The following is a 26761-nucleotide window of genomic DNA, read 5'->3' on the forward strand; positions in this document are numbered from 1 at the left end:
GGTGGAAAATTAGGCGGATACAAGTGGGAATTGTTCAGAAATGACAGTTTTCAGGTGGAAGGCTTTACTATCAGGTTAAATTAACTTGTCATGGCAGTGGTGTAATGTGTGGATTAATGCTAGTCGTTTTTATTAGAAAAAACACAGAAGAAATATAGATTATTATGCAAGGTACAGATATGTGTAAGGAGAACTATAATGCAATCTACTCACCATGCTGTTCTGCATTCCAGTTGTTTTCCGATTGCTTCTAGCATGTACAGTATAATAGGACAAGTTGGTAATAGGATGTTTGCTCCAAGCAGAGGAAAGGAGGAAATGCTATGACTGAAGCATGTATCAATGACTGAGTTGCACTGCCGGATATCGTTGGCTTGAAGCACTTTTTTTGTCCAATTGTAAAACCACACTTCCTTTTGAACTTGGTGGGTGTGGAGAGATTTCAATGAGTAATATTTTATGTTAAGATATACTGCGCCCAGTCAGAATAAAATGAGCACTTGTGACACGCATATTACTCACAACACTTATCTGCACTGTTAGTACAGGTGTGATATACCATTCTCATCAAATATTACATGTGGGTCCGATAGAGGTGCCCTGTGTTATATATATTATGTGAGGTATTAATACCACAATAAATGAGTGTGTTAAATTAACAGCGTGATACATTTTCAATGCATTTTAGTATTAATGATAATTCGCTTTAAAATGTAATTGATCTAGCTCCTTTTATTCCAAGGGGTGCCTAAGCACCTACATGTACACGGGTAGATCCACTTTATCCTCCACTGGATTGTGATTAAACTATCACTGTACTATGATTAAAGCGCTTCACTGTGCATGAACAAATAACTCACACAATGATTAATTGGGGTAAGATAAAATGTGCAGCTCAAAATGCTAATGCTTTTTATGAGGTTGTGTTCTGGTGTTGTCTGATGTTTGATTGAACTTTTTTGTGACCTCTTTCCGAGACTTTGAATATAGAGTTTAGGGAAGATTTATTTTCAAAAGTAGGTACAAGTTACTTGTATAAAGGATTACATTTTTTTTTTTAAATTGAGAAGTTAAGGGAAATTTTTAAATTGATCATTTTTAAAATCTGCATTGTGTGTATAGATCGTATGTAAAATAACACATCTAATTAAAAAAAATGATCACTAACATAACTGTAGTACATTACTTTTTAAAAGTAATAGTTTCCAGCACTGTCCTGTATAGAAGACTTTGATTAGGGTGTACTCCCAGCTTGAAAAGATTTAATGAATCAAACAGTTTCTGAATGAGATCTAAACATGGGGTTGCGCATGTATACACCAGATGGTGCTGTAATTCCTATTAAACAGGCTTTTCTTAGTAAAGCAATTCATTCATTCTTTCAAGGCATGTTGCCCGTGATTTTTGTTTTAATGAAAATAACTGCTAGAGCATGTAGATGTGTGTACATTTTATAAGCGTACACACAGACTTATAAAAGGGTGTTTCTGATTACTGGAGCAATGGACTTTGGCATCAGCCAATAATGTTGGCAAGGAAAAACATCCTTAAAGAGCTACAGCATACTCATGTCTGAATGATTAGACATGACATGGGTAAGTAAGAGGTAGATAAAGGTTACAAACCATATGTTCAGTAAAGGGACATTGTGTAAAAGAGTATGTTTTTTAATGTACTCGTTCCTATGTTAATGTATATAATCCAAGACTGAAATCCACAGTTTTGCTGAGAAAAATTATCTTTAATTTTAAGTTTATAAAATGGTTACAATAGCCATTGGTAATGCGAGCTAGGCTGTAAGTGAATTGACATTGACACCTGAGAAAAACAATAAGGCCGCATGCCAACTAAATGTTAATTTTGCTTCTCAATGGTCTTCAGGTATAATTTATTGCCTGTAAGCCTGCATTACCTAGTCCTTATCGGCCTCGTTGGCCTCTTCGGCGACATCACTCTCCTCAGAGGAACTGCTTATTTCCCAGTCCAGACTGCTGCTGGTCTCGTCCGGGCCCATTAATGAAAGTGACACGGTGTTGTTGATCAGCTGATCTAAGCCATCATAGGAGGTAGGGTCGACGTTGGAACAGCCTGATCTCCATGCGTTGTATTCCTCAGCAATCTTCCTTAGAATGCTATCCCTATTTGATACAGCAATCGCCTTTATCTCTAGGCCTTTCATCAGCTCCTCTACATACTTCCCAACAGAAATGCCCTCCTTCTTTTGGCTCTGTGGAAGCCTATCATCTCTCAAAAGCCGCTCTGCCTCATCTTTGAGAATTTTTTGCTCTTTCAGAAATTCAATAGGGTTGTCTTGGCTGTCTAGAAGATTCTTCATTTTTGTGTACAACCGATGAGGCTGCTGTATCTCGTGGAGAGTTTTTTGTAGCCTGTTACACTTCACTGAACACTCAGAGTCTACCATCATATTTAAGGTACATATTTTGTATTGGATCTCCCACACTAAGCTCTCCCCTAGTGTGCTTATTAATGTCTTAATGTCCTTGGAGCTTAAAATGAGATCATCCTGTATGTTTTGTAGTTCCTGAGAAGAAAAAAAAACGATATTATTGAATACGAAGAAAACTTTTGCATAACACGTACGTCACCAGAAATTCCAAGGTTTTAGAAACCTGTTTTAGTAGTAATGAAAATGTGCCTCAAGTCCTGAACAGTTGTGGTTGAAGTCTCTTTTTCTGTAAACTATAACAAACCCAGAGATACGCATACTGTTGGTAACAATTCATGGACATACCGATTTGCTTTGTGAGTTCTTGGCTTTGTGTAATGTTCTGAATTATTGAAAAAAGTCCTAAATGCTTTAAAAAATCCAGATACATCAGAATTGTCACGGTAGGTCTTATTTCTACAGATAGTTTAATCTTCTCCAGAGAGACTCAGAATGTGTTATATGCATGACTGATGGGGACAGCATGTGTGTGTGTTATCAGCATTCTTAAAGACTCCTTTACTGCAAGAAGTGCATCATTTTACTTATTTTAGAATTCTAAATTCTTTTTGTACCTGAATGGCTTCTGTTGTTGTTTCTTGTTTGAAAAGCAATCTGTCCATCTGTTTGGAAAAACTATTTTTTTTCTCCTGATAAAACTCAGCCAATCGGGTAACATCATGTGTGTGGTGGTCCCCAAACAGTTTGCAGATGCTGCATATTGGTTTTTCATCTGTCAGGCACATCTGCGAAACAGGGCAAAACGTTTATGCTCTCTTTCATACAAACAACCAAGTTTTAAATAGTATCCATTTGTATAAATGCTTGCTTATTTATCTTTTGAAGTACCAGGTATTTCTTGGTCTGAAATAATTTCTCTGTGGGTTGACAGTTTTAACAAATTCTGGTATCAGATGGAAGGCAGATGTCCCATAGTGTATGAAATTCAATTACAATTGTATTCATCTTGTCATCACTCTAAAGGGGAATATTCACAATTGCTTTTTATTTGCTCCAACCATGATGATGCTATTTCTGTACTTCAGCAAGAAACTCTGGCAGAAAATATACATTCTGCATAATTGGGAAGTAAGGTCACTTTCCTCAACCGCAAAAAGAAATTAATGACAAACAAGGATATATAGCTGATAATGAAAATCGGTGTAAACTTAAAACACACCAGGTTGATACTCTCTTCATGGATGCTGCAGATTTGTGACTTTAGCCTGGTCTCCCTTTTCTCCTGGCGTATCCCATGTTCCTTGATTTTCTCCAGGACATTTTCCGCAAAGACATTCCTTTTCAGCCCATCGATTCCTCTCCCCCTTAAGCAGGTGACCTAAAAAATGCAGGTTGTACAGTATGTTATAATCTAGGTTCACAATTGAACTGAATACTAATTCAGTTTATTACCTTTACTTCCTGAGAGCAAGCTGCAATGGTCCATTGTCATAACAATCACCAGTGAGCAGTCATCATTTGTGTGCAGCGCTCCAGTTTCAGCATTTAAGTATAGATTACTTTTTTGCATATTAAGGGAATTTTGTGATGACAGAACTAATTTATTCTTTGTTACTTAAAGCAGACAGCAGATGGGGGATTGGTTTTACTGAAATACTTTAAGGGGGCTGAAACAAACTAAGGCTTTGTATGCCAACAAAAGCATGTATCCATTTGAGCAAAACGTAGCAGGTCCACACAATTATGATGACATGGTAAAGAAACGTTTCAGCCTCAGACCTCCTTGAATTTGAGACTCGCCATCCATACTGTACCATATGTGTTGAGGCCCTGAGAAAGAAATAGGCTTGCTCAAGTGAAGAAAACACATGTCAGAATTTGTGGTGTACGTGAAAGTTTCTAGTTTCAAAAATGTAAACATTTCTGATTTTAAGGGTACAATGATTCTGAAGACGTTTCTTTTTTTTCTGCATGACTGCCAGACACAGGATGAAAGTAAATACATCTCCATCTGTACGTAGCACTATCATCCAGGTACCAGTTGGAGAAAACAAAAGTGTGTATCCCCGCGGAACAGATGGTTTTGGGATTAAAATAGGTGAGATTATTATGCATTTGCTACTAGAAGAGTTTTGGATTGAGAACTACACATCCATTTCTGAGTATATAATAGTTAATACTTAATTACTTTATAAACCCCAGAATGCATCTGTGTGTGTGTCTGCACCCAGCCATAGACTGGAGAGCCAGTGGTGACAGACTGGTGTAGTACTGCCTTGTACCCTGTGCCTCTCCAGAGAGAGTGGTTACCGAAAACCAATGAGTGATGGTAATGGAGACAGACAACATCTGCTGGCTCTCTGTAGGAGTGTGATAAATATATTTTGACATTTCAAACATCAACAGTGTTTTAGTTCCCGAGGTGCACAATAAAGGTTCCAGTTTAACCGTCTGTAGCATCACTACCAAAATTCTGATTCAGATAAAAAATTTTGATATTTACCTGTGTAGACCTACATGCTCTTTGAAACTCCTTTGGTTACTCCTCTTTGAACTTTTTCCAAAGCATCAGCATTTGTTTTGTATTATTGTGCCCAATACTGGATCCATTATTGAAAATAATTTATGTCAACTTAGTAATTAACTGGTGTACTTAGTTACACCAATAACTAATAGGTAGTGGTAATAACATATTAGTAAGCAACACATTGTTAGTAATAACACTAATTACTAACAAGTTTTCAAGTACTGTTGGTGTGAGTAAATGAGTAAGTTCTCAAGTAGGTGTGAACCACAGTTTACTGGGCTCTGTGCTTCTTCACACCACAATGTGCCCAATTACAGTTGAAACAACAGGTGATCATAGTGACACTCATCTACATTCAAAAGACATTTAAAGAGACCTCTCACCTTACGACACATCGGGCAGAAGAACTGACCGTTGACGTGTGTGCAGTTCTGAGAGATGAGAGTCTTTGTGATGCACTGTTTGCAGTAGTTGTGAGAACAAGGCAACTCCAGCACTGGAGGGGTGAACAGCTCCAGGCACACAGGGCAGGAAAGCTCCTTGTAGAGACCTTCCATGGCTACTGTAGTTGCTCTCAACAGCTGATGTCCTGAAACACCAGAAGGAGATGTTGAAGGAGCTGCTCAGTAGTTCTAGAACATCCCAAAGTGTTCCAGAACTTCTTTGTTGTGTTGGAATACACATGGTGGCTGTATGATGATTTTTTTTTGGTGGTTCCCTAGCAACTACTGTTTGTTGACACCCTTTTTAGAAAAACAACTCTTGCAGCTAATTACTGTCCCTGGTGGTATAGTTAACGTCTTAAGGGAGGGGAATACGTGAGTGGTGAAACCATGTGCCAGGATAAAAAAAAAGTTGTCAAGTTGTTATGATGCCAAGGTTTAACAGACCACATGGTCTGTTAAAGACCCAGGAACAAGGCAGTTCAATGCACAAAACAGTTTGAAGACATCCATGCACTGAAGCAGGGCTGTTGATGAAACGCAAGAGAACTACCTAGTTGAACCTTTCATTTTTCATCTTATTTCATGATCAAGCGTCTGGGAGGAAAGGCGCTGAAATGCAGGGTCCCAGCCGCAGGTCCCTTGCCGTAGAGTTTGCGAACAGTTTCTGGAAGAAGCGGAGGCACTCAGCCTCAGATGCCCTCTTCAGAGTTGTTCAGAGGCGACGCAGCTCGGCTGTCGAAATGCTCTCTTCTTCCCCGCGTCGGGTAATGTTGGCTGTGAGCATGACCGAGGCACAGGCAGACCCGAATGGAAGGAAACGTAAATGCCATGGGATGAAAGAGTGGGAGTTAATGGGAGGAAAGACCTGCGGCAGTACAGTATGTGGGCTACAAAGGAACATGCAAAGGGTTAATTCCGATCTGAAAAAAATGCTGAGCTGTTGTGTCTTGTTCTACACCTGAAGATGAAGGTGGTTAAACAAGTAGCAACTTCTACTTTTCAGTGTGCGTTTAACCCTGGCTTGTTATTTAAGTTTCCATTTAAACGGCAGGACTCAGAGACTTTTGATCATTTTGCAGTAGAATCTAAAGCTCATTTTACATAAATAAACTGTAAAGATTCACTACAGCTAAGGGCTGAAGACAGAAGGATTAACCTTCTACCTTTTATCTAGTGTCGCCATGAGATAGCAGATCACCCATCAACCCGTTAATTAAGTGAAGAATCAGAGTGATAAGATGTATATACAAAATAGGCGTGTGGAAATCAGTTAATTGTGTCCATAACTACCAGTTCAATACTGAGAGCATTTGACTTTCAATTATTTTTAGCAGTGTTCATTTTTCTTCTGCAAGTCATATGTGTCACAACAGGTCTTCAGACTCTCACATTGGAAACTGATCTTTAGAAATGGCCACACCCAGCTATTTTCTGTTTAACTTCTGAAAGTGTCAGAGTTCCAATGGTCTATTGCTGTCTGTTCTAGCAGTGCAATGGCCCTGTTTTCAATTAAAAAAATCCTGAATTTCTCACAATCTGCAGGGCAGATCCTTATACTGCATCACTTTTAAGTTTAAAATAAAAATCTGTTACTATCTGTTACTGTGTCTCGCCAACATACCCCAAGGTACGACTGGAAAAAAAAATTTTTTTACAACTTTCTACTTTTTAAATTAGTTTATTAAAACAACCATTATCTACTTTGTCTGTGATGCTGTAGCAAATGGTTTATTCATTTTTAACAAAAGTAATTCTAAATGTAACAAGCACTGTAATACAGAATTTTACTAAAGTTTGACACCCCAGAATTTCTAACAATCAGAAATTGCAGAAACCGAACAGTCGACATTGATGGTACACTTGGATACTGTAAATATAAGTTCACAGAATTGATAAAAGACACATTTACACACTATTCACATACAGTGCATTCAAAATAACCTCTCAACATAGCATTGTGGCACTTAAATATTATGGCAGTATGGGGAGTTGAATACGAAACAAAATAAATAGTTGCAAACACAATCACATCTTGATGCTGAAAAACATTGCGTCTTTTTGAACCACATTTAAAAACTACAACAACAAAAAGATAAATAGCAGCAGACAACGTTTCTGCAGTGGACTCATTTTCAGCATCTGGGATTATTCACTTTTTAAGGTCGTGCCCCTTTCGGCACTGTTCTGCACTCCCTCCAGGGGGAGCCCAGCATGCTGATCGCCACCAGTGCAAGTTTAAGGAACATGAACACAGTAACAGGCATTCTCTGCCTCTTCCATTGCTTGTATTCTCATCTCGTGCAAAACCGGTGTTAAGATTCTTCTCATGGTATTATAAATCACAGGCCCGTCATCAGAATCCAATCCAATCTGCAGAGAACAAAAGAACCTGTCATGCTCTATAGTAAATTTATAGTATAGCGATTACCTGCTGAGCACCTGTAGAACACCCCTGTTTGACATAAAGACCGCAAGGGAGATGAACGCAAACAATTAAATGGTTCTGAAAGCCTTGGGCACATAAATAGTGTGCTGTACTGAAACTTCATTAGGATTGGGCAATGTGTGTCCCTTACACCCAACTGTAGTTCATCCCGTTTCATTGCATAAAAAACTACTTTTCTTTTATGTCACATCGGGTATATATTATCAGTGAATGGTTAATTAAATAAAATGCAAGTGCTACTTTAAATATTTTAACATTTGACTTTAATATAATATGCCTGTCTTGGTATATCTACTATAACTCTTTACTAAGTTCACATAAATTTAAAATATTTGTAAAATTTGGAGCTTTTTAAATTATATTTCAGTGAATAAAAAGGGGGAATTACCAAGCACATCACCACCTTGCCTTAACCTACCCTGGTAAAAGCTCTTATGGTACGCTGAAGAAAAGCCTGTTCCACTTCCTCTGGTATTGTCTGTACATGTGCTAAACAGTCTAGAATACAAATCAAGGTCTGATGAGGCCCCTAAGCAAGAAAAAAAAAAGAAGAGTACATTCGTCAGGAAAGGAAGTTAAATAAATGGCGCAAAAATCCAGCTCTGTCAAAATACAGAACAATTTGGTATTTTGCTTATTTAAACTGCGGTTCTATAGCTTTAGGTCTTTGTCGTGCTTTCCAGTTCAAGGATTTACACTTCCACCCAGTCAGTTCCTAATCACAATTAAATACATACAAAACGATTTGGCAATGTATGAACTATGTACATGAGCTTGCAATCTGTGACAAAAACGTGGATGTCTCTGACCTTGTCCAGTGAGTACAGAGCACTATGGGGATCTATACTTTTATTTTTCAGTGCTTGCACATCTTCTTTGGTTATAACAGGCTCCTTCAGCTGCTCGAGCCAAGACCACATCAGACCAGAGAGTACAAAGGGGTCTCTCTCAGTGCATATCCTCTCCCAAGCACCCTCCTTGGAATTGAGCTCCTTCTGCAAAGCAAAGACAATCCTACATCACACCACTGTCTTGCAGAATACAATCCCTTATTCAGTACTTTAGTTGTGCAAAATAGAGCAACTACTGTATACTCTTCTGAGCCAGACTTTAAAAAAGTATTATTATTGACAACAATGTATTGCTTCAGTCATTGTGGATTACGGATTATTCTTCTGGGATTCACATTCATTCACATTCACAAGTCCTGTAGAGCTGTAAGGCAGGTTTTAGAAATGCAGGTTTACAGCAACTGGAATATTAAATGTATGCAAAATGGATTGCTGTTTCCATCAAACTGCCCTAAATAGGACAACATGCTCTTGCAATTCCTAATCATCAATATTACCCAGCCCCTAGAGCAGATCCTCATCCCAAAGTAATGGATCGAACACTCTAACCCCTGTTGCTCTGAACAAAGTCTGCCAGAGGCTGCATGAGGAGACTTATTGAGGATAAAAAGAGTCAGGACAGCAAAGGCTTGTGAGATGGAGCTGGAATCTTAATGCTTTACAAACAATTCGACCCATTCCAGTGCGCCTTCACCCTTCCCAAAAGGAAAAGAACCCTTCCATTGGCTTTTCTGGTTCGGTTGCATTATCAAACTAAGTGATCACGGCATCCATCTCCAACTTTCCAGATTCTGGGATCTGAACCCAATTCTCTTGGAGTCATATAGGTAATACAAAATGTTGTAGTCATACAAAATAGCACAATACCTTAATGTCCTATGCCAAACTGAGGCCAGAGTTCAAATTTACTGGCTCACACATAATCCTTGAACACAGAAAATGAGCAAGTTAACGCATCATATCTGTCCTGCATATACAAGTCGCAAAGCTGTAGGGACTTTGACTCCAGACGTTCCTAAAGGATACTGCTGCCAACAGCACGTTTCAGATCACTAAGGGAGCCTGGCGGGAACAGTTTCAGCTCCAGTTCTAAACCCCACAGGCTCTGCTACACCTGGGGGGCAGCGTCTCCTGAGCAGCAGCGGGATCAAGAGGCAATTGGTTGGGGAAACTGGAGCGTACTCCCGGGCTACGTACTTCTAGAACAAGTTATTGACACTCTCGCTCTGCAGCTACTCCCGATGGGGCTTTAATTGGGGATTTATCATTATTTATCACATTTTCCAGCAGGTTTTGAGAAATACTCGAATGTCCTTGACCTCTGTTTTGGTCTGATAGAGTAGTACGGGCTGCCTGAACTAGTATTGTGAAACCACACAATAGCACCAGGGAGTGTTAAAACTACTCAAAACAATTTGACAATATTGTATGTCAAAGTGGCAAATTTCAAATCTTGGGGGCAAACGTTATATTACATATGAGGAAAGGACGGCATCATTTACATTATTCAAGAAGCACAAACTGGTGTACCTGCCAGTTCAGAACTTTATCTTTATAGTCTTCCTCCCCATCCATGTCCATCTCAGTTGCAAGCGCTCGAGCTACCAGCACTCTCCTGGATTCAAGAGTCAGCTCAGACTGCAGTGTAATGCACGGTATCTCTTCTGACCTGTCTGTGTCTTCATCCCAACACTGAAACACTGCGTCCAAGACTGCTGTTGATGCCTTGGACCTGTCTTTTATCTGGAAGAGACAGGCATTTTTACCATCTGCGCTGCCGTCTTTCTGCTGGGTTTCTGCATCGAACTCCACACTGTGGACAGAAGCCAATGGGTTTCTATCAGCCAGTGACCGACCGGATTCCTGTTGCCTGCTCTTTTCACTGGACCCCAACGAGAAGGTTCTGCTGCGCTGTATTTCTTTGGGTTGCCTTCGCCTTTGGTAGAGGGGAGAACCTTTCTTTCGTTCAACGGAGCTGATGAGCTTCTTCTGGTCCCAAACGCTCGACGAGCAGAATAAAGGATCCAGCTTGCTGCTGCCGTTCTCTGAACTTGGCAAGGGCGCAAAGGGGGTCTCGGTAGAATCACAAGCTTGCGCTAGGTTGTTCTGAGACAGGTAGTGTTTACTCAGGGAGCTGAAGAAGGTCATGCTGGCAGGCAGGTGCAGAGGGCTCCCTCCTTGGTTAATGAAGGGTCCCAACCTCCTCAGGTCAGAGTCACTGTAGCAAAGGCGCTTCCGAAGGTAAGAGAGTGGCTGGAGGCGTTCATCGTTCTGGTGCTTCCAAAGGGGGTCGAATTCGTGCTCGCTACAAAGCACAGAATCATTGGGCATCTCTGGAGGCCCCTTCGGCAGCCGCTTTGACGCCACAGTGATGCCTTTCCCAAGTAATTCTTTGTCGAGCTGTTGGATTGCCTGCTGAGAGACCGTTTTCTCGATCTCTGCAGAGAGGTCGGGAATCTCTAAAATCTCTTCTTCGATGACCTGGCGGTTTTCAGCCACGTCTAGCAGTAGCTTGCAGATCAGCTGAATAATTTTTGGCACGTTTTTGAGCTGGCGCGCCTCGTAGCCGTGTAACAGGTGACGCTGGCGTGTCAAGTACTGGGACAGGGTGACGGGATTTGCTCTTGGCTCTGCACAGGCAAAAATGTTTCTTAAGGGGATCAGGAACTGGGCAAACTCCCTGACACACAATAACTGTCCTCGGGTCTGAATTGAATTCGGTCTTTTAGCCCGCACAAACAGAATTGCTTGGTCCGCGCTCATTCTTGTCGTAAAAACTAAATAACAGGCTAACAGAACACCTGCAGGAAAAGAAATGCAGATCTGATTAGGAGATCTGATTTGCTTTTGCATGACAGTATGACAACAGGCAGTGCTCTTTTTAAAGTTTACCGTATATGGCTGTTTCTTAATTACCTTATGGTGGTGATGCAAGTGGACCTCACTTAAGACAGCTAAGCTTGATTACTTGGAATAAAGTGTCTTGGTTTTCTAAAAGAAAGGCTCTTTGATCTATACATCTGACATAGTTATTTAAAAATCTTACCTGTTCTCCCAAGCCCCGCATGACAGTGAATAGCCATTTTCCCTTCTTGGATTGCGAAAGACATGACTTTGACCATGTCCAAAATAGTGGTAAAAGAAGCCACACCATAATCTTTCCATCCAAAATTATAGAAATAAACTAAAAGAAAGAAAATGCATGTGTTGATTTAAATATACATACTATTTGCTTTAACAGTTTCTCAATACTAAAGAGAATTTTAATTACAGTACTTTTGCATTTTGCAGGTATGCATTATATATTATATTAACTTGTTTCACTGAAAGGCCCCATACCATTCGTGAAATGAACACGGATAGCTGAAGTTGTAATCTCATTGATGTATTAATTCTCTTCTGTATGAGAGTTAATGAACATCCATTCTGCTCCATTCCACAATTTTGATACAGCCAGCTCCTCAACTGCTTTATTGATTCTGCTATCAGCTGAATTTCAGGGAATTGGTTGTAATTAAATTCTGGAATTGATCTGATTGGTAGAACTATACATTTTAGTAGCGCTGTTATATACTTAACCACATACTTAAGTAGATCTAAAGGACAAAAACTATTCCAAATCTCCATTTGAGCCTTATTTTATTTGAGCATTGGTATTGTTTTAGGACAATACCCTTTTATCTTTTTATATCATACATATATGATATGATCATATTCATCTTTTTTAATTTAATTGAATATGCTTAGTGTGCGCTTTTAATTAATACCTTGCAAGCAGTAGATCATTAGGCTCGATCCTCAGTGAATAGGCAGAAATCCATTAGTGAGTGTGCTAGTGAACATTAGAAACAAGAGGACAAAGTGACTCACTTCCAGCTTCCATGAATGTCTCTGGCCGGTAAGTGAAACCACTATCTTGCTCTACTGGATTCCCACAGCTTGCGTGTTCTCCAGGGCGTTGCAGATTAATTATGGTCTTTACACCATATCTGAATCAGCAAAGGACCACAACAAGACAGTAATTACAATACTGACTTACACCACTGCTGGAAGGCCAGTACATGCTTTTCCCATGTTACAGGTAACAACTACAGTACATCACATATCTCTGAAAGACTGTTAAAGAGTATATCACAGTCTGACAGAGAACTTTCTTACTTTTATTAGTTTATTAAAGGCTTCGCTTATCTGTGCCAGTCCACACTGTAAAGTGTATCTATTTTTAATAGAAATGACATATTCTATGACGGTCTGACGATGTTGGCAGAATTTATTTGGAGCTGCTTTTCCGTTTATGTAACATTTCTCCTTCATCTTGATGAGTTGACAAGTGTGTGCAATTACTCTTTAATTTGTTTACAATTTATCCAAATTAATGTTTTTAACAGTGGATAGGAAAACTTGTTTCCTCCATCTATCACTGCTGGACAATTTCATAAGCACATACCTCTAATTATTTGTCTTTATATTTTAATAGCAAGCTATAGACAAAAGCAGAAAATATGACCACACAAAGTAATAAAATGGAAATAAAATGAACACTTCAAAATATTGCTAAAATTATCAAAAGCTGTACCTTTGAAACTGTTCAATAATGTTGTATTTTTCAATGATTTCTGTCGAAGGCCTAGCCATTGCCAGCAAGTTGTCCGTTATCCTGAAACCATGAGGGAAATACAATATTTACTTTTCACACTCACAGAGTGGACCAACAGCTGTGCTCGGAAGTGATTGTGATACCTCGTCCTAACAAAAATGACATTACTCCATCCTGGTGGGAAACATTAAAACCTCTAGCACTAGAAATGTTTCTCAGCAGCAAATGCCTTGTGCCCAAGTTAATCTCCACTTTAATAACCCATTGACGTTTGGGTATGTCATGATGTCTTCTCCTTTCTAAAGCTGTAGTGTATCGACAACGCGTGAGAATTAGAAATGTTGGTTACCATGAGGAATACAGGCCTTTGACTGCTTGTTCCTGGTCACTCCAGCGTGATGGGTTTTCATACTTGCAGGCACGGCCCCCACAGGTCATCGAACACTGCATGTGACCTGGGATGACATGTCGCAGCGTCTCTCCAACTTTGGTATATTTTGCAGTTGGGATTCTCGTGCTGGCTAAATAAAAAGGAAAAAGGTAAATCCGTTATTCTTTTCTGCGCACGTTTGTTTTGTACTGATTTCACATGGTTAAATACGTGAAGCATTAGTCTTTTACAGTTACTGTATTGTGTTTTTCTGCATGCTGTAGGCCTAGATATGTTCAGATCTCCTTTGCTCACATTACAGTCTGAGGAGTTGCAGTGCCCTCCGAGACTCATAGAGGAATGTTTTTGGAAACAGATGAATGAAAAGAGGTAAATTCCATGCTGAAAAATATTTAGCTCCCTTCAGGTGTGGAAGAAGACTCTGCACCTGAAACTTTTTTTCTTTCCACTTTTCAGTGTGGAACTAACCTTTACCTTTCCTCTGCAGCCCACACACTGACGCAGCTCTCCACTTGAGCTTACAAGCACAGCATTTAAGAGCACAAGGCTCAATGTGGTACACATTAACTCTACCGAAACGCTTGCTTTAAAAGAACAAAATCAATATGTCGATGATGACTCATCACTTCCATTATGCACCTTGCATGTACACTCAGTGATTCCACAGCGAACAAAACATTCAGGATTCATTTCCCATGAATTACAGTTTTACAGTGTGTATTTACGATACACAGTAGAAAAGCTAGTCATTGAAAAAACAACACGAAAAAACACAAAGCACAGTTGTCTGCCTTTTTCCAAATAAGACAAGCAAACCCATCCCATGGCATTTACGTTTCCTTCCATTCGGGTCTGCCTGTGCCTCGGTCATGCTCACAGCCAACATAACCCGACGCGAGGAAGAAGAGAGCATTTCAACAGCCGAGCTCCGTCGCCTCTGAACAGCTCTGAGGAGGACATCTGAGGCTGAGTGCCTCCGCTTCTTCCAGAAACTGTTCACAAACTCTACGGCGAGGGACTTGCGGCTGGGACCCTGCATTTCAGCGCCTTTCCTCCTCCACAGTCTGTATTCAAACTGACACCGAGAGTCAGAATGACTCTCCGCACACAGTGAATCATCTAAGTACAATAGCCCGTTGGTACAAAAGTGTTATGAAGGCCCAATACAATCTATCAGCTCATCACCAGTGCTTGAAACGTTTCCATGACGACCAACTCCTAAGCCACCAGTTAGAGGCAGTTTTGAGTCAAATTCTGCACACTTACACAGCTGGATAAAAAGTCTCTACTAGGTGAATCTGACAGTTTACTTGGAGTTTCTGCTATAATGCTCTCTGCTTAGTCTCTTAAAAATCAGCATTTTTTAGGCACGGTTAGAAAATAATTGATCTTCACTCCTGTAACAATAATTGTTAACTTCACCCTTGAATTTTTATCTTCTTTTGCTTTCATTCATGTCTGAACTTATTCAATTTACCTTGCATTTTTCAAGATAAACTAAGAGTAATAGTTAAACATTGTGTGTAAGAAGCTTGTAATATAACTGAAGCTTATATGATCAGCACACATGAGAAAGACCAAAACAACGGAGGCTAATTTCTATTTCTAAATGTTCACCTCAGTGCATATTGTTTACTAATTTTTCTAATAACGATTCAATTACAAAAAAAACAGTGCAGTCTTGCACTCTATGATAATAGCTGGCAAGGAAATAACGGTTGATAGATAAATTAAAATCCAAACGTTTCTGATATGTTTTAGGTTAAGAAACATTAAGTAACCAGCAGAATCAAAAACCCTGCAGAATTAAACATGGTGCAGTTAGGCCAACAATGGAAGTTCTATGCTGGACATGTAATTTTTATGTGACTTTCTTTTTCAGTGTTTTGACCTGTTAGATTCCAGTCCTCTACTACACCTTGTAAGCATTAAGCCCACCTGGTTCCATCTCTTGAAAATGATTTGCGCTTTTAACTTCAGCCATTGAGTTGGGCAGGTCATTCATCAGGGTGACACCTGCAGCCATTGCAGTTCCTGTGAAGGTGAGGAAACATCAGAAGAGTGATGAATGACAAGACAGGTAAAAAGCCATAGCCTTTGTAAATCAATTGTAATCAATGGCAGTCGATCAACATTAAGAAGGATTATATGACAGGAAAACGGTGAGCTTCTCCACATAAGCTTAAGACTAGCACTGTACGTTAAAAAATTTACCAATACTGCTGCAATTAGATCACAGTATTCATAATGTACAGTAGTGTGCCTCCTGTAAACAGTACTAGCATTAATCATTTATCAGGTATCCCTATCCCTCTGTGTTAAACAGCATATTAAAACTCTTATTCTTTAAACAACAGTCCTTAACCAACACCTTTGGTTTATACATGTCACGGCAGAACCCGAGGATGGTGCATCTCAATGAACTGTACGGAGACCTGCTTAATAATAACCCTGTGTGTGGCTGTCCTTAATATCGCATTGCTGACGCTTTGAGTGTTAGTTACACTGCAGTAGGAGCACTGGCAGGATAGAAATGACCAAATACACACACCGTGTACACAGCGTGCACAGATTTTACTTTCCCTTATTATATGCAAGAGCAAAAAATACAAAATATCACCATTGCTGTTCAAACTCAAATACTGTGTGTTCCCCTTGGTCAGGTTTATTTTATTGATCAATTATCTCAGGTATTTTGCAATACCTCATGCTTGAAACAGATATCTGTAAAATCCATTTTAAAATAAAAACACCTTAGCTATTTTTTAACACATTTTAGTGTTATTTGTAATATGCAAAGCAGTATATAGTGCCTTCAGACTCCTAACAGGCTATAGGGATATTCAGAGTAATATCTGAGTTCCTGGAAAACAGTTTGATTGTGCTCTTCTTGATAAGATGCTGTTTAGCAGATCGCATTTGAGTTTATACTGTAAGTCCAAAATGTTATGCCTCAAACTCTCATATATATCTCATATTCTTATATGACAATGTTCAGGCAATTTTCCATTGTAAGGTGCAATTAATATAAACTAAAATTATCTACTAGTAACCGAACTCGCAAAACACTACCTGACCAAATTAGATGAGTCTCCACTCCTTGTGCAAAGTTTGTTTCTTATGACATGTTTATATGGTAATTCCATGTGGGATTCAAACTACATACATGTCTGTCTGTAGTTGCCTTAAATATGCTAAAAATGATGTTAACGCCTGAGAGATATTTTTGTAATGTCTTGGTAGAAAATTACAGTAGATTGAAATATTGATGATGTCCTGCTGTTAGGCTCATTTTCAAAACAATTCTGCTCTGAAAACCTGAGCTTTAAACTAAAGAAATTGCAGGAAAAAGCCAAATTTGAGAATTATCTTTGTTGCCCATCTCTGCATATTTAAGGGATCAGCTCATTCATAAAGCTGTACAACTTCCAAACACTATCGGTGTGATATTAGGGTACAATTTCCCTCACGGGATCAATAAAGTATCTATCTATATGTTCAGCAATAATGAAGGAGTGTATTACATAAAAACACATTCAGTAAGGACATCAGAAGTGTATTCATTATTAATTAAAGTTCAGTACTGAAACAGGTTTTTAAGGAAAATCTCCAGTGTGGCAGACCAGTCACTAGCGGGCTATGAGAAACAAAATGGGTCAAACAGAATTCAAAGTAGGTCGAAGATTTAGTAAATACCAGTGTGTGTGTGTGTGTGGAAGGATTAAATCAAGCATGTGTTATGCTGGCTGCCCACAACAGTTAACATTTCCAAACGGTATATATTTTTTAAACTAAAAGCTAGCTATTGCATCTGCTAATTCAGATTCTTCAGGCATCATGTGAAATTCTTTGCAAACAAAAAATAAAACTGCATCCACAAAAAAAACAGCTTCTAGTTTTGTTCTTGAAATTTGAATGTTTAGATGAGGTGAATCAGATGAAGCCATCTGAAGCCCATCGGTGACACAAAATAAACTTTATATATAATAGGAAGCATACTTGCAATGGCTTTTTATTTTTTCTCATAAAATTTGAAATTTACAGTTGATTTAAAGGTAAAATGTTGATCCTCAGTATATTATTATAGGATTAGTATTGCAAGTAGATTGTTGGTTCATATGCTGAAAATGAATGTAACGTTTCTAGTAAGTAAACAGCCTAGTACTGTACATCAAGGACCACCACAAAGAATCATTATGTGATTGCGATATTACTTAATATACTCATAAAATATTATAATAAAACTTAAATCTGGTCATTATTAAGCATCATACTTAATACAATTTAAAATCTTGATCTGTCAGAGAATTGCAACCACCACGCAGAAGATACTTGTCCAGCACCCAACTACCAGAGTAAACATTTTGTTTTTAAATTGTCTTTGAAGTCTTAAAATCACAAAATGTTCTTTACCTGTGACCCAAACAAAGGAGTGACTTATAGTCATTGGCATCATCAGTGAGTACAATGTTAACCGCAGATGACAATCCAAGCACAGAGAGGAAAATGTTCTTCAGAAGCCTGTTTTTTTCCCCCACAGCCTATATTCCCAGTCCACAGTCCAACCACTAGTTTTCCTGCTAGTCCACTTTTATTCCAAATTATCCCCGACGAAGTCTTGTAAAAATGCATTGGAGATTCTAACAAACATCATCAATGGGTTTTATTACTTCTTTAAGCAACTCACATCTAATTTAGCTGATCATCTTCTGGTCACAGTGAGACATGAGAATTCTTACTTGCACATTAAAACAAAATACAAAAGGTTATCCTGTCTAAGAAACTAGGAAGTGGTCTGGATACGTGACTGTACTGCTTAGCAAGTATACCACTTAAAGCATTACACGTGTGGCCTGGGAAAAAAGTAGATTACTATTTCTGACTCCTCCTAGATTAGTGACTAATCCAATTAGTACCCAAATAACTACAAAATCTAATTGGTTCAATAAGAAGTTAGCAAAAAGCAGTTTTAAAATCAAGCTTATTTAAAAATCTTAACTTCTATAAATCCTGTGAAAGCAGTGAATAGGTAAATATTAAATCTACACTATCATACTGATATTAAGGGAAAATATACTTACCTCCATTTATTATTTTATTCCAAGCAAAATCAAAATTTAAATTTAAATTTTAAAAGGCTCAATTATGTGTTGTAAAATCTACATGGCAGTGCATAAGACCACACCATTAGACTAATATGAGCTGAAATAGTCCCTGTAATTTTTAAGAGGTAACATCTGCAGCCTACCTCTATTGTAACTATACTAGTTAAATGGAATTACATCTATACAATCATTTTAAAAGGGCGTGAATGTTAAAAACTATGAGTCTTAAATAAATGTTATGTTTCCATATTATCAGTAATGCCATGGAAACAGCAATCACTCTAAAAAAAAGAAAATGTTTAACTTCCCATTGTAATACAAAACCAAATATGGGTCTTAGGCTGCTACTGAGGAACAAATGATAGTGTAATCTTTACATAAAGCCAGCTGCTTATAAAGCAGTATTGATCTATTACTTCATGAAAGATTATTGGAAATGGGTGTTTGGGCTTGACTTTCATCTGTACAGAATGTTCTTTATTACTGACTCACATGTGATCAATAAAAGTTGAAAAATATTAGCAGCTATTTCATCAGTAATTTAAAGTGCAATGAAAATTATAAAAAGTTGGGTTTTGAGTACTACTGTATATCAAAGTACAGACAAGCAAACTGAATACCAATGGCTTTAATCTTGACAGTTTAAAAAAAACTGCATTTCTTTTTTTTTTCGTGCTTCAAATCAAACATCCAGCAGGAAGGCAGGGTAAATGTGAATAGACTGTATACTGTACACAAGACAGACACAGAATTACATCAGGGCATTTACCCAGAATAATGTGTTTTCACTGCTCAAGACGTGGGGCTGGATGCAGAGTTAGTGAGGCAGGACTGAGCTTGAGGAATACAGCTGCTTAACTTGGTGTTAATTTTTCTTTCTCCTTATAATAGCTCAAGTTAGCTTAAAGCCCACAGCAGATCTCCTTCAAGAAGGAAATAAGGTTGAATGCACATGACGCACTGCTCCACTCGGGGAAAGGCTGTGCAGTTTTTGGAAGCTGACACAGTAAGACGTCACTCCTCCAGCCTTAGCTGTTTTGAATAGGTGTCAAAGTGCAGCCTACAACTTAAAAATGACCTTTTTTACAAAAATTGTTTTGGAATTACGAGTTTCAATCAAATTAAGTTTGAAACACAAAATAGTCCTTTCAGAACTGTTTTCTAAGCAGTGTCTGATATCCTTGGAAATTTGAATCCCTCTTTGATTTTGGACCATAATATCTGATATTACATTGAACGTTTCTGCAATGTTATATTTGGTAGATTACAGAACTATAAATAATGGTAAAATAAGTTACTGTACTGTATTTCGGTTTTGTGAAGAATATATGCGGGCACCTGGAAGAGCAGGTCATCTCTGTTTATTATAAATCTGTTCGGATTTTAAAAATACTGGACACAGTTTGGACCTTTTTAATAGTTTCCTGCTCCTAAAATGCTGAACCTTTCGTGATACATATACTGTATTTATTTAGGGATACATTTAAAAGGTTTGGACCTTTTTAATAGTTTCCTGCTCCTAAAATGCTGAACCTTTCATGATACATACAGTATACTGTAAATACCTAAGAGATACATTTAAAAATGCCTATGGGTGAAAGCCCAAATATCTAATGACATTATTACTTAAATTTGGAATCTTGTGAAGTAATCAAGAGCTGGAATAAACCCAGCAGACACTGGGGTCAGGAGGACTTGGAATGGGAAGTCCTGATTTGGACACTTAAATCCCTATGGCTTCCTGAGGGGACTTAAGTATCTTAGAGTTTTGAACACGGGACCCTTGTGTAAAACCTTAATTGAGACTCAAAGAATGTGTCAAATATCAAGAATAATATAACTGGTGTGTACAGTACTGAAGGTGTACACTGCTAATGACATCACAGCTGATTCTCTCTCCTGTACAGAGAGGTCTGCTTCAGTGTCGTGATAAGAACTTAATTCTAGGCAGATAGGATCATCTGCTAACAAAGATGTTTATTTACACGTGCCAGTTTAATTGATGCAAACCATTCATTTCTTTAACATACAGTATGTATTCTAGTCTAAATACATACAAATGCAAACTGACATAACAGAGGGCATTTCTTTACCGACAGGGTTGCAAGACTATGGAACAAGATACCCAGTTATGCTGTTTGAAGACAATGCCCTGGTTTCTTTCAAGAAACAGCTGGAAAGGATCAATTAGCTCTTTTAAGTACCAAATGGGATGAATGGGCTGAATGGCTCCACTCAATTGGAACTGGTTTTATGTTCTTATAAAATTATTGGACTGACTTAAACCGATCTTGAACTGTAGCAGACCTTGCTATAACTGCTGTCTGATTTTTATTAAATCAAGGCCAAATCCTTACTGACTTCAGCAGCAGTATTCACATGACAAGCAAAATATATAAATTAATTTGGTACAGTAGTGCGACCATCATTAGTCATGGAAGTGAAATCAGATCCCTTTCTAAACTTGCGTACACTTTGATGATAAATTACTGCATAAGATATCTCAGGAAAACTCACAGTAATCTTTGAGGAACAGAAAATGCAGATCGCATTTCTCTGTATTTTTGTTCTACAGGCTTGTATATAGGTTTTAAGTTGTATGTTACAGTGTACAAGAATACAGTATGTGCTTCAAGCAGGGTCTTAAGATGTTAAAAACTGTTACTTAAAATCACAGATGTGAGAACAATTTACTTCTTGTACAGAATATTTGCAGTCAGTCTGTCATCCAGTTTGTTTAATTGAAAGTATTCCACTATTATAAATCAGCTCAGTGGCTCAGTGCTGAGATTGTACATTCTCGTCTACATGGCTAGATAACCCTTGAAAACAAGGCAAATTAATTATGCTCAGGATTGGCTATTATCACTTAGGCTTGTCCAGACTTGAGAAATGATGTCAACACACTGTCTGCCAATTAGCAGAATTGTAATAAGCACTAAATATCTCATCTGTGATGTTCCATTACGGATAACACGATGTTGCCAAGAAACAGTAGAGCTACAACCTTTGAAGGCCTTACAAAAATAAAGCCAGTGTCAATAAACCAAATGATCTACATAAATTATACCACTACACTTTATGTTTAAGGCATAGGCCACTCTTCCAAATTAATTAGAGAAGGAGATACAATTTTAATATGTGATTGTCACTGTCATTGCCCACCACCATGAATGAAATATGTAGACTATAAAATGGAATTACATGTTTGCTGTCCTATTTACCTTCCATTCAGATCATAGCTGGGGGGGAGATTATATTGCAATCGGCCACATAAATAAGTTTATGTTAAACTGCTTGTGCAGATGTCGTGCTTTTTGTCTGCAGCAACCTTTTAATTTGGAACTGAAAACAATGGGCTGCAGTTGAGTAAAAAAAAAATGCCGTACTTGTGTCAGAAAGCTACAATATGAAATGATATGGAAAACAAATTCCAATATGAGACAAGCTCTTGACGGCTGTGTCTGCCTCACTCTTCTAAACCCACTGCTCAAGGTAATATGTGTTTATAAAACCCCACGGCTTTTACTCATTTTCTGTTCACGCTGCTAAAGGTTTTAATTCCTAAGTACAGTATGTGGATGTGTTCTTCACAAATTACATATTAGTCTCCTTACATCCCATTACAACAAGGAAAGTTTAACCATCAAAGAAGAGATCTGAAACCTTGAGGCCTAGACATCCAGAATGTTCTACTTACATATTTCACGTAGAAGTCAGCATGAGATTGCGTTTGGTTACAGCTGCACTGCCAATCCAATACCTGCCTACCTCAAACCTTTTTTCGTGTGTATTCTCAAAAACATTCAATTAGTCTTTGTTGCTCCTAGGACAAACCAACCCCCCAAAAAACACATTATTTTTTGCACATGTTCATAACAGCAATGTGCCCTGACAGTAAGAGCCCTTGATTTAAAAAAAACAAATACCCAGGCAGAGTACAGTACTGGATGCTGATCTACTCAAGTGTTCTACTGATATTCACAGAATGGTCTACAGAGAGAATATTAGCCTATTCCTTGGTGCCTTAAAAACTGCAGTACCACATGCTGTATTCTCTGAGGATACAGGCCTACTCTTCAAGTTAATTGGCAACTGGCAAGCCAGGAGATTTGTGAGTTTTGAAACGTAAGCCCATAAAGCCTGAATTTCTCTGTGAAATATCAATAGGAACTGCAACGGGGAAGGTCCAGAAGAGGTAACAGAGCAGAGAAGCCAAGCTGTTCAAAGCCTTGGACTGACACATTTACATTAAGGAGGACTCATTTTTACTGAAATAACAAATATAGTAAAGGTATATGTGGAGTAAGCTCTGTCTTGCTTAAGTAAAAGGAAATACGTCGGGACAAATCACAGATCCTCTTCTTTACTGAAATATGAATAATTTTATTGGTGAAAATGTTTCCTCACTCTGTCAAATAAAAATAAGCTGTCACTGCACCAAGCTGTTGTCTAAGCTGCTCTACTATTCACAGTAACATGCTAACCCACCAAGTCATGAATGTTACACGATGGACCAGTCTTCATTGCACTGGCACTGACATACTTAATGAATTGGAAACAGTCTCTTAATAAATTATTGAATAAAAAATCAGCTCCAAGCTGAGAGGCTAATGAGATAAGACAATGAGATGATCAAAAGAATGTTTCATTATTTATAACTTGAAAATATAAACAAGTAACAAGGCAGATTCTATTGTTTGATTGTCTCGATGAGAGCTCAGGTTTAAGAGCCTTCTCAGATTAGATGTGATCAGGTTGAGTGTGATCTCGTGTTGGTACAGATATTTTACAGGCTGCTAATGTTACTTTACGCGAGCACTGCAAATTAAACTGATGGAAAAGCACAGGGGGTACTGTAACTGTCTTTTACTACAGATATGTGTTATACCAGTTACACCTAGCACAATACTGCCAATGAAGGGATGATTGTTAATGAATTCAAGTGATACAATATTTTACAAGGAATTCTGCTTCATTAGACTCAGATGCACAGATCCCTCTCAAAGAGCACGTGTGTACTACATCAAGGTTAGATCTATTTAAATCTGGACTGCTGAAACAAAAAGTCAAGTTCTGAAATGACTGCTTATAGCCAAAAAGTAATTGCTTTTCAGAGGCAATAAGCACAGTACAATTTTATTTTTAGGGAAAATATTTGCATGGTTTTGAAGTACAGTGCTGCTTACCAGCTGCATTTGTTGTGTGTGTTTTACACAGCTGCGGATTGGTATTTATGAGGTTACCTGGTTTCTAATGTCTAAACAATTCAGAAAGGGAGGTGTTACATCCATCAAACACAAGACTGTCACCAGAAAATCTCTAGGAACCTGGGATCCTATTGTTATCCCATTAGTGAGTGTCGGCACTGAATAAAACAATCCTGTGCAGTGCTGCTGGAGTTCTAATGAGTCTCAGACTACAAAAGCATGCTTTGGAGAATAGGTTGTTGGCCGTAATACAGGAAGAAACTAAACAGATGCCAAGGATCGGAAAGAGCACCTGCTTATTCTGTAAAGAGGAGATTCAAGTTCAGTGCCACCCTTCTCCTGACGGGAGGCAGCAGTGTACTTGGGTTGACAAGGGTAACGTTTCTGCTTAATGGGATTGCAGCCTGTTCCCAGCTCTGTGTGAGGGTGTCCAGGGAATGTGGTTTACCGTGCCTTTCTCGAGGACGCAAGCTTAACAGAGCTGGTGTTGTCTGACTGGCCGGGCTATGGATGTTACAGGACTCTGGTTTTGTGTGGGGTGTCCCATTAGAGCCTCTGAGGGGTCACAGCTAGTACTCCACAACAAGGAACTGCAGATTGGACTGTCTCACACAATAAGATTCTCCCCAGAGACATTAGTGCCTGTATCTGCTGTTGCTCACAGTGTCAGTGCAATACAAAGACATTAAGAGTCAGGGTATCACAAGCCTGCATACAACAAGCACAATCACTTGAGTTGAACCATATTGAACAATGTCAGCTATTCTGGTTTCAGCAGCGTGAAAGTGGTAGTAGTAATAATCATAATAATACACTACTTTAAATAATAGCTTTAAGAAAGTGTCCCTCTAAACCCATTTTTCCACAGTTATAAATATTGACAGCAAGGAATAGTAATTCTGCTTTATGTAGACGTAATCAATAATGTAATGAGCACTGTAGATACAAAGCTTTCAGGAGAGCAAATATCAGCCACTAAGCCAAACTGCTGTAGGTCATATTTAGCACTGTAAGGTATCTGATGCCATAGGTCCAAAGTCTTTCAATGGGCTAGTACAGCTGTATAAACAGTCTCATGTAAACAATTAGGTGACAGGTTGACAAATGTATTGTGTTTGTATTCATACAATTAAAAAAAAACTGTTAAGCAGATTTAATTCAGTCTTAGGCAAAAACAAAATGTGTTGCGTTCTGTTTGCATCATTCACATTTCTATTGCATTGTTCAATGAGCCACATTCAAAGGGAAATAACCATCTTATAGATCTCAGTTTCAAACATGGTTTTAGCTTCATAAAGATGCGCAGTGTCTTGTCTTGTATTAATAAAGAGTGAAGGATGTGTTGTTGATATAAATGAAGAGGGAAATCCTAGATTAAAAACATCAAAGAATTCCTTTCAACCCATCTAGCAGGCACTGCAACTGAACTATCTTCTACAGTGCACAGCTTTTATATATTTATATAGTCCTCTGAATTCTCATTAGATCTTTCAAACAGCAAATCGGATAAGCTTTTGATGTGTGAAGAAACGTTCTGAAATGAGTTCCCTCAAAAACAGTGGAGGTCACAGAGCTGTTTAAATACACCTGTTAGCACACAGCTTAACTTTGTGAGTTATAATGTGATTATTTACATAACAATCTGAATATTTACCTGATATCTAACGTGACCAGAATAAAACGCAACCAACCTTACAACACGAATGCATAAAATGTTGGAATTCCACAATAAGGATTAGTTCTCCTATTTACTTTTGAAACGTAACAGAACTTGAATTCAGAGGACTCTCTTTTTTCAAAAAAATGAATATGCAATAATTATTTCTGAAGATAGTTCCTCAGTCCTGTAATAATCCACACTAGTCCGCCGGGTGTTAAAATTACATTTATAAACACCGTATCCTGAACCATTTCTATTTCTTTACTGTAAATGCAATTAAAACAACACAGTGCTGTGCAACGTATACGCTTACAAAATCTGAGTCCACAAGATTATCGACCGTTACCTTTTCGTAACCTGTTTACGCTTTCTAAAAGAGCATTTCTAAACTGTTTGGGGGTATACAAATGATGCTGTAAAGCCACTGTACATAAGGTATTGTTGCAACCATCTCTTGTCTTGTCTCTCGCAGGACGACAGTTAAGTAATTTTACAGTACCTCGTCTTTCCTCGAATCTCTAAAAGCCTGGATCGGATTCTTTCGTTCCATAGCGACCCGAAATCTAAAAAAAAATAATAAAAAAATTAAAACAAGAACACGGCTCTAACGTGAACCCCTCTCTGAGGGCACCCAACTGATTCAATTTCAACTGAGTGTTGTGCGTTGCGGCTGGATTGTCATGTTACCGCACGCGGTGACATGTTGCCAGCTCGGGAGCTGCGCCTCCCCATTCGCTGCTCCCCTAGCACGTGACCAGGGCACTTCCCGGCGGCGCGCCCCCGGCGCAATGCGCGGCCCCGCCGAGCCCCCCTCGGTCTTTGCGCCTGGCGCCCGTGTCGGCAGGTGCCTGCGCTGCCCGTGAGTGTCTGGGACGGCCCGGAGCTGGCTTTGTGTGCATGCCTTCGGGAGCTGTGCTCCGGCTCCAGTCAGAGCTTCATCATCAGCCCCATCGTAACCGCAGCCCATGACCTTATAGATGTTTTTTCCCCCCCTCCCCGTTTTGCACATTTTTCCATTCCATTTTTTTGGGGGAAAACGTGAGATTACACGTAGGAAGCCGTCGGGCACGAGTTTTACAGACCTTTATTATTGCTAAATATGCCATCGCTAAGCACAGCGA

The 26761-nt window shown here is 38.7% G+C and overlaps 2 protein-coding genes across 5 annotated transcripts; both read right to left on the reverse strand.

Annotated features, from left to right (window-relative positions):
* Positions 1–1912: 1912 nt before the first annotated feature.
* Positions 1913–5491, reverse strand: LOC148662123 (tripartite motif-containing protein 54-like). Its single transcript, XM_088633786.1, has 4 exons — positions 5318–5491; positions 3627–3785; positions 3022–3192; positions 1913–2542 (listed from the first exon to the last, which is right to left on the reverse strand). Exons 1-4 carry the CDS (start codon positions 5489–5491, stop codon positions 1913–1915), a joined length of 1134 nt encoding a protein of 377 aa, XP_088489912.1.
* A 1538-nt stretch (positions 5492–7029) lies between these two features.
* On the reverse strand, positions 7030–26364 carry ptpdc1a (protein tyrosine phosphatase domain containing 1a). 4 transcript variants are annotated; one of them, XM_088636904.1, is made up of 10 exons: positions 26140–26364; positions 15604–15699; positions 13624–13795; positions 13254–13334; positions 12548–12666; positions 11724–11861; positions 10208–11478; positions 8636–8821; positions 8245–8355; positions 7031–7750 (listed from the first exon to the last, which is right to left on the reverse strand). In XM_088636904.1, exons 2-10 carry the CDS (start codon positions 15689–15691, stop codon positions 7616–7618), a joined length of 2301 nt encoding a protein of 766 aa, XP_088493030.1. In that variant the 5' UTR covers positions 15692–15699; positions 26140–26364; the 3' UTR covers positions 7031–7615. The 4 variants fall into 4 exon arrangements, with proteins under 4 accessions (XP_088493032.1, XP_088493030.1, XP_088493031.1 ...); XM_088636905.1 differs by lacking the exon at positions 26140–26364 and adding an exon at positions 18747–19867; XM_088636903.1 differs by lacking the exon at positions 26140–26364 and adding an exon at positions 18079–18623.
* Positions 26365–26761: the final 397 nt, after the last annotated feature.

This window comes from Lepisosteus platostomus, chromosome 6 (assembly GCF_059453375.1).
Source record: "Lepisosteus platostomus isolate fLepPlt1 chromosome 6, fLepPlt1.hap1, whole genome shotgun sequence".
NCBI lineage: Eukaryota > Metazoa > Chordata > Actinopteri > Semionotiformes > Lepisosteidae > Lepisosteus > Lepisosteus platostomus.

Bases quoted from the DNA above. Each gene is read 5' to 3' on its own strand.
- LOC148662123 (XM_088633786.1), bottom strand. From the start codon at position 5,491: ATGGAAGGTCTCTACAAGGAGCTTTCCTGCCCTGTGTGCCTGGAGCTG. The intron at 3,786-5,317 runs GTGAGAGGTCTC...TGCATTTTTTAG, and splicing joins TCTGCCCGATGTGTCGTAAG to GTCACCTGCTTAAGGGGGAG. The intron at 2,543-3,021 runs GTACAAAAAGAA...TTTTCTTCTCAG, and splicing joins CAACAACAGAAGCCATTCAG to GAACTACAAAACATACAGGA.
- ptpdc1a (XM_088636906.1), bottom strand. From the start codon at position 14,704: ATGCAGGGTCCCAGCCGCAAGTCCCTCGCCGTAGAGTTTGTGAACAGT. The intron at 13,335-13,623 runs GTAACCAACATT...TCATGGTTTCAG, and splicing joins AAAGGCCTGTATTCCTCATG to GATAACGGACAACTTGCTGG. The intron at 12,667-13,253 runs GTACAGCTTTTG...TTGCTGATTCAG, and splicing joins ATTATTGAACAGTTTCAAAG to ATATGGTGTAAAGACCATAA.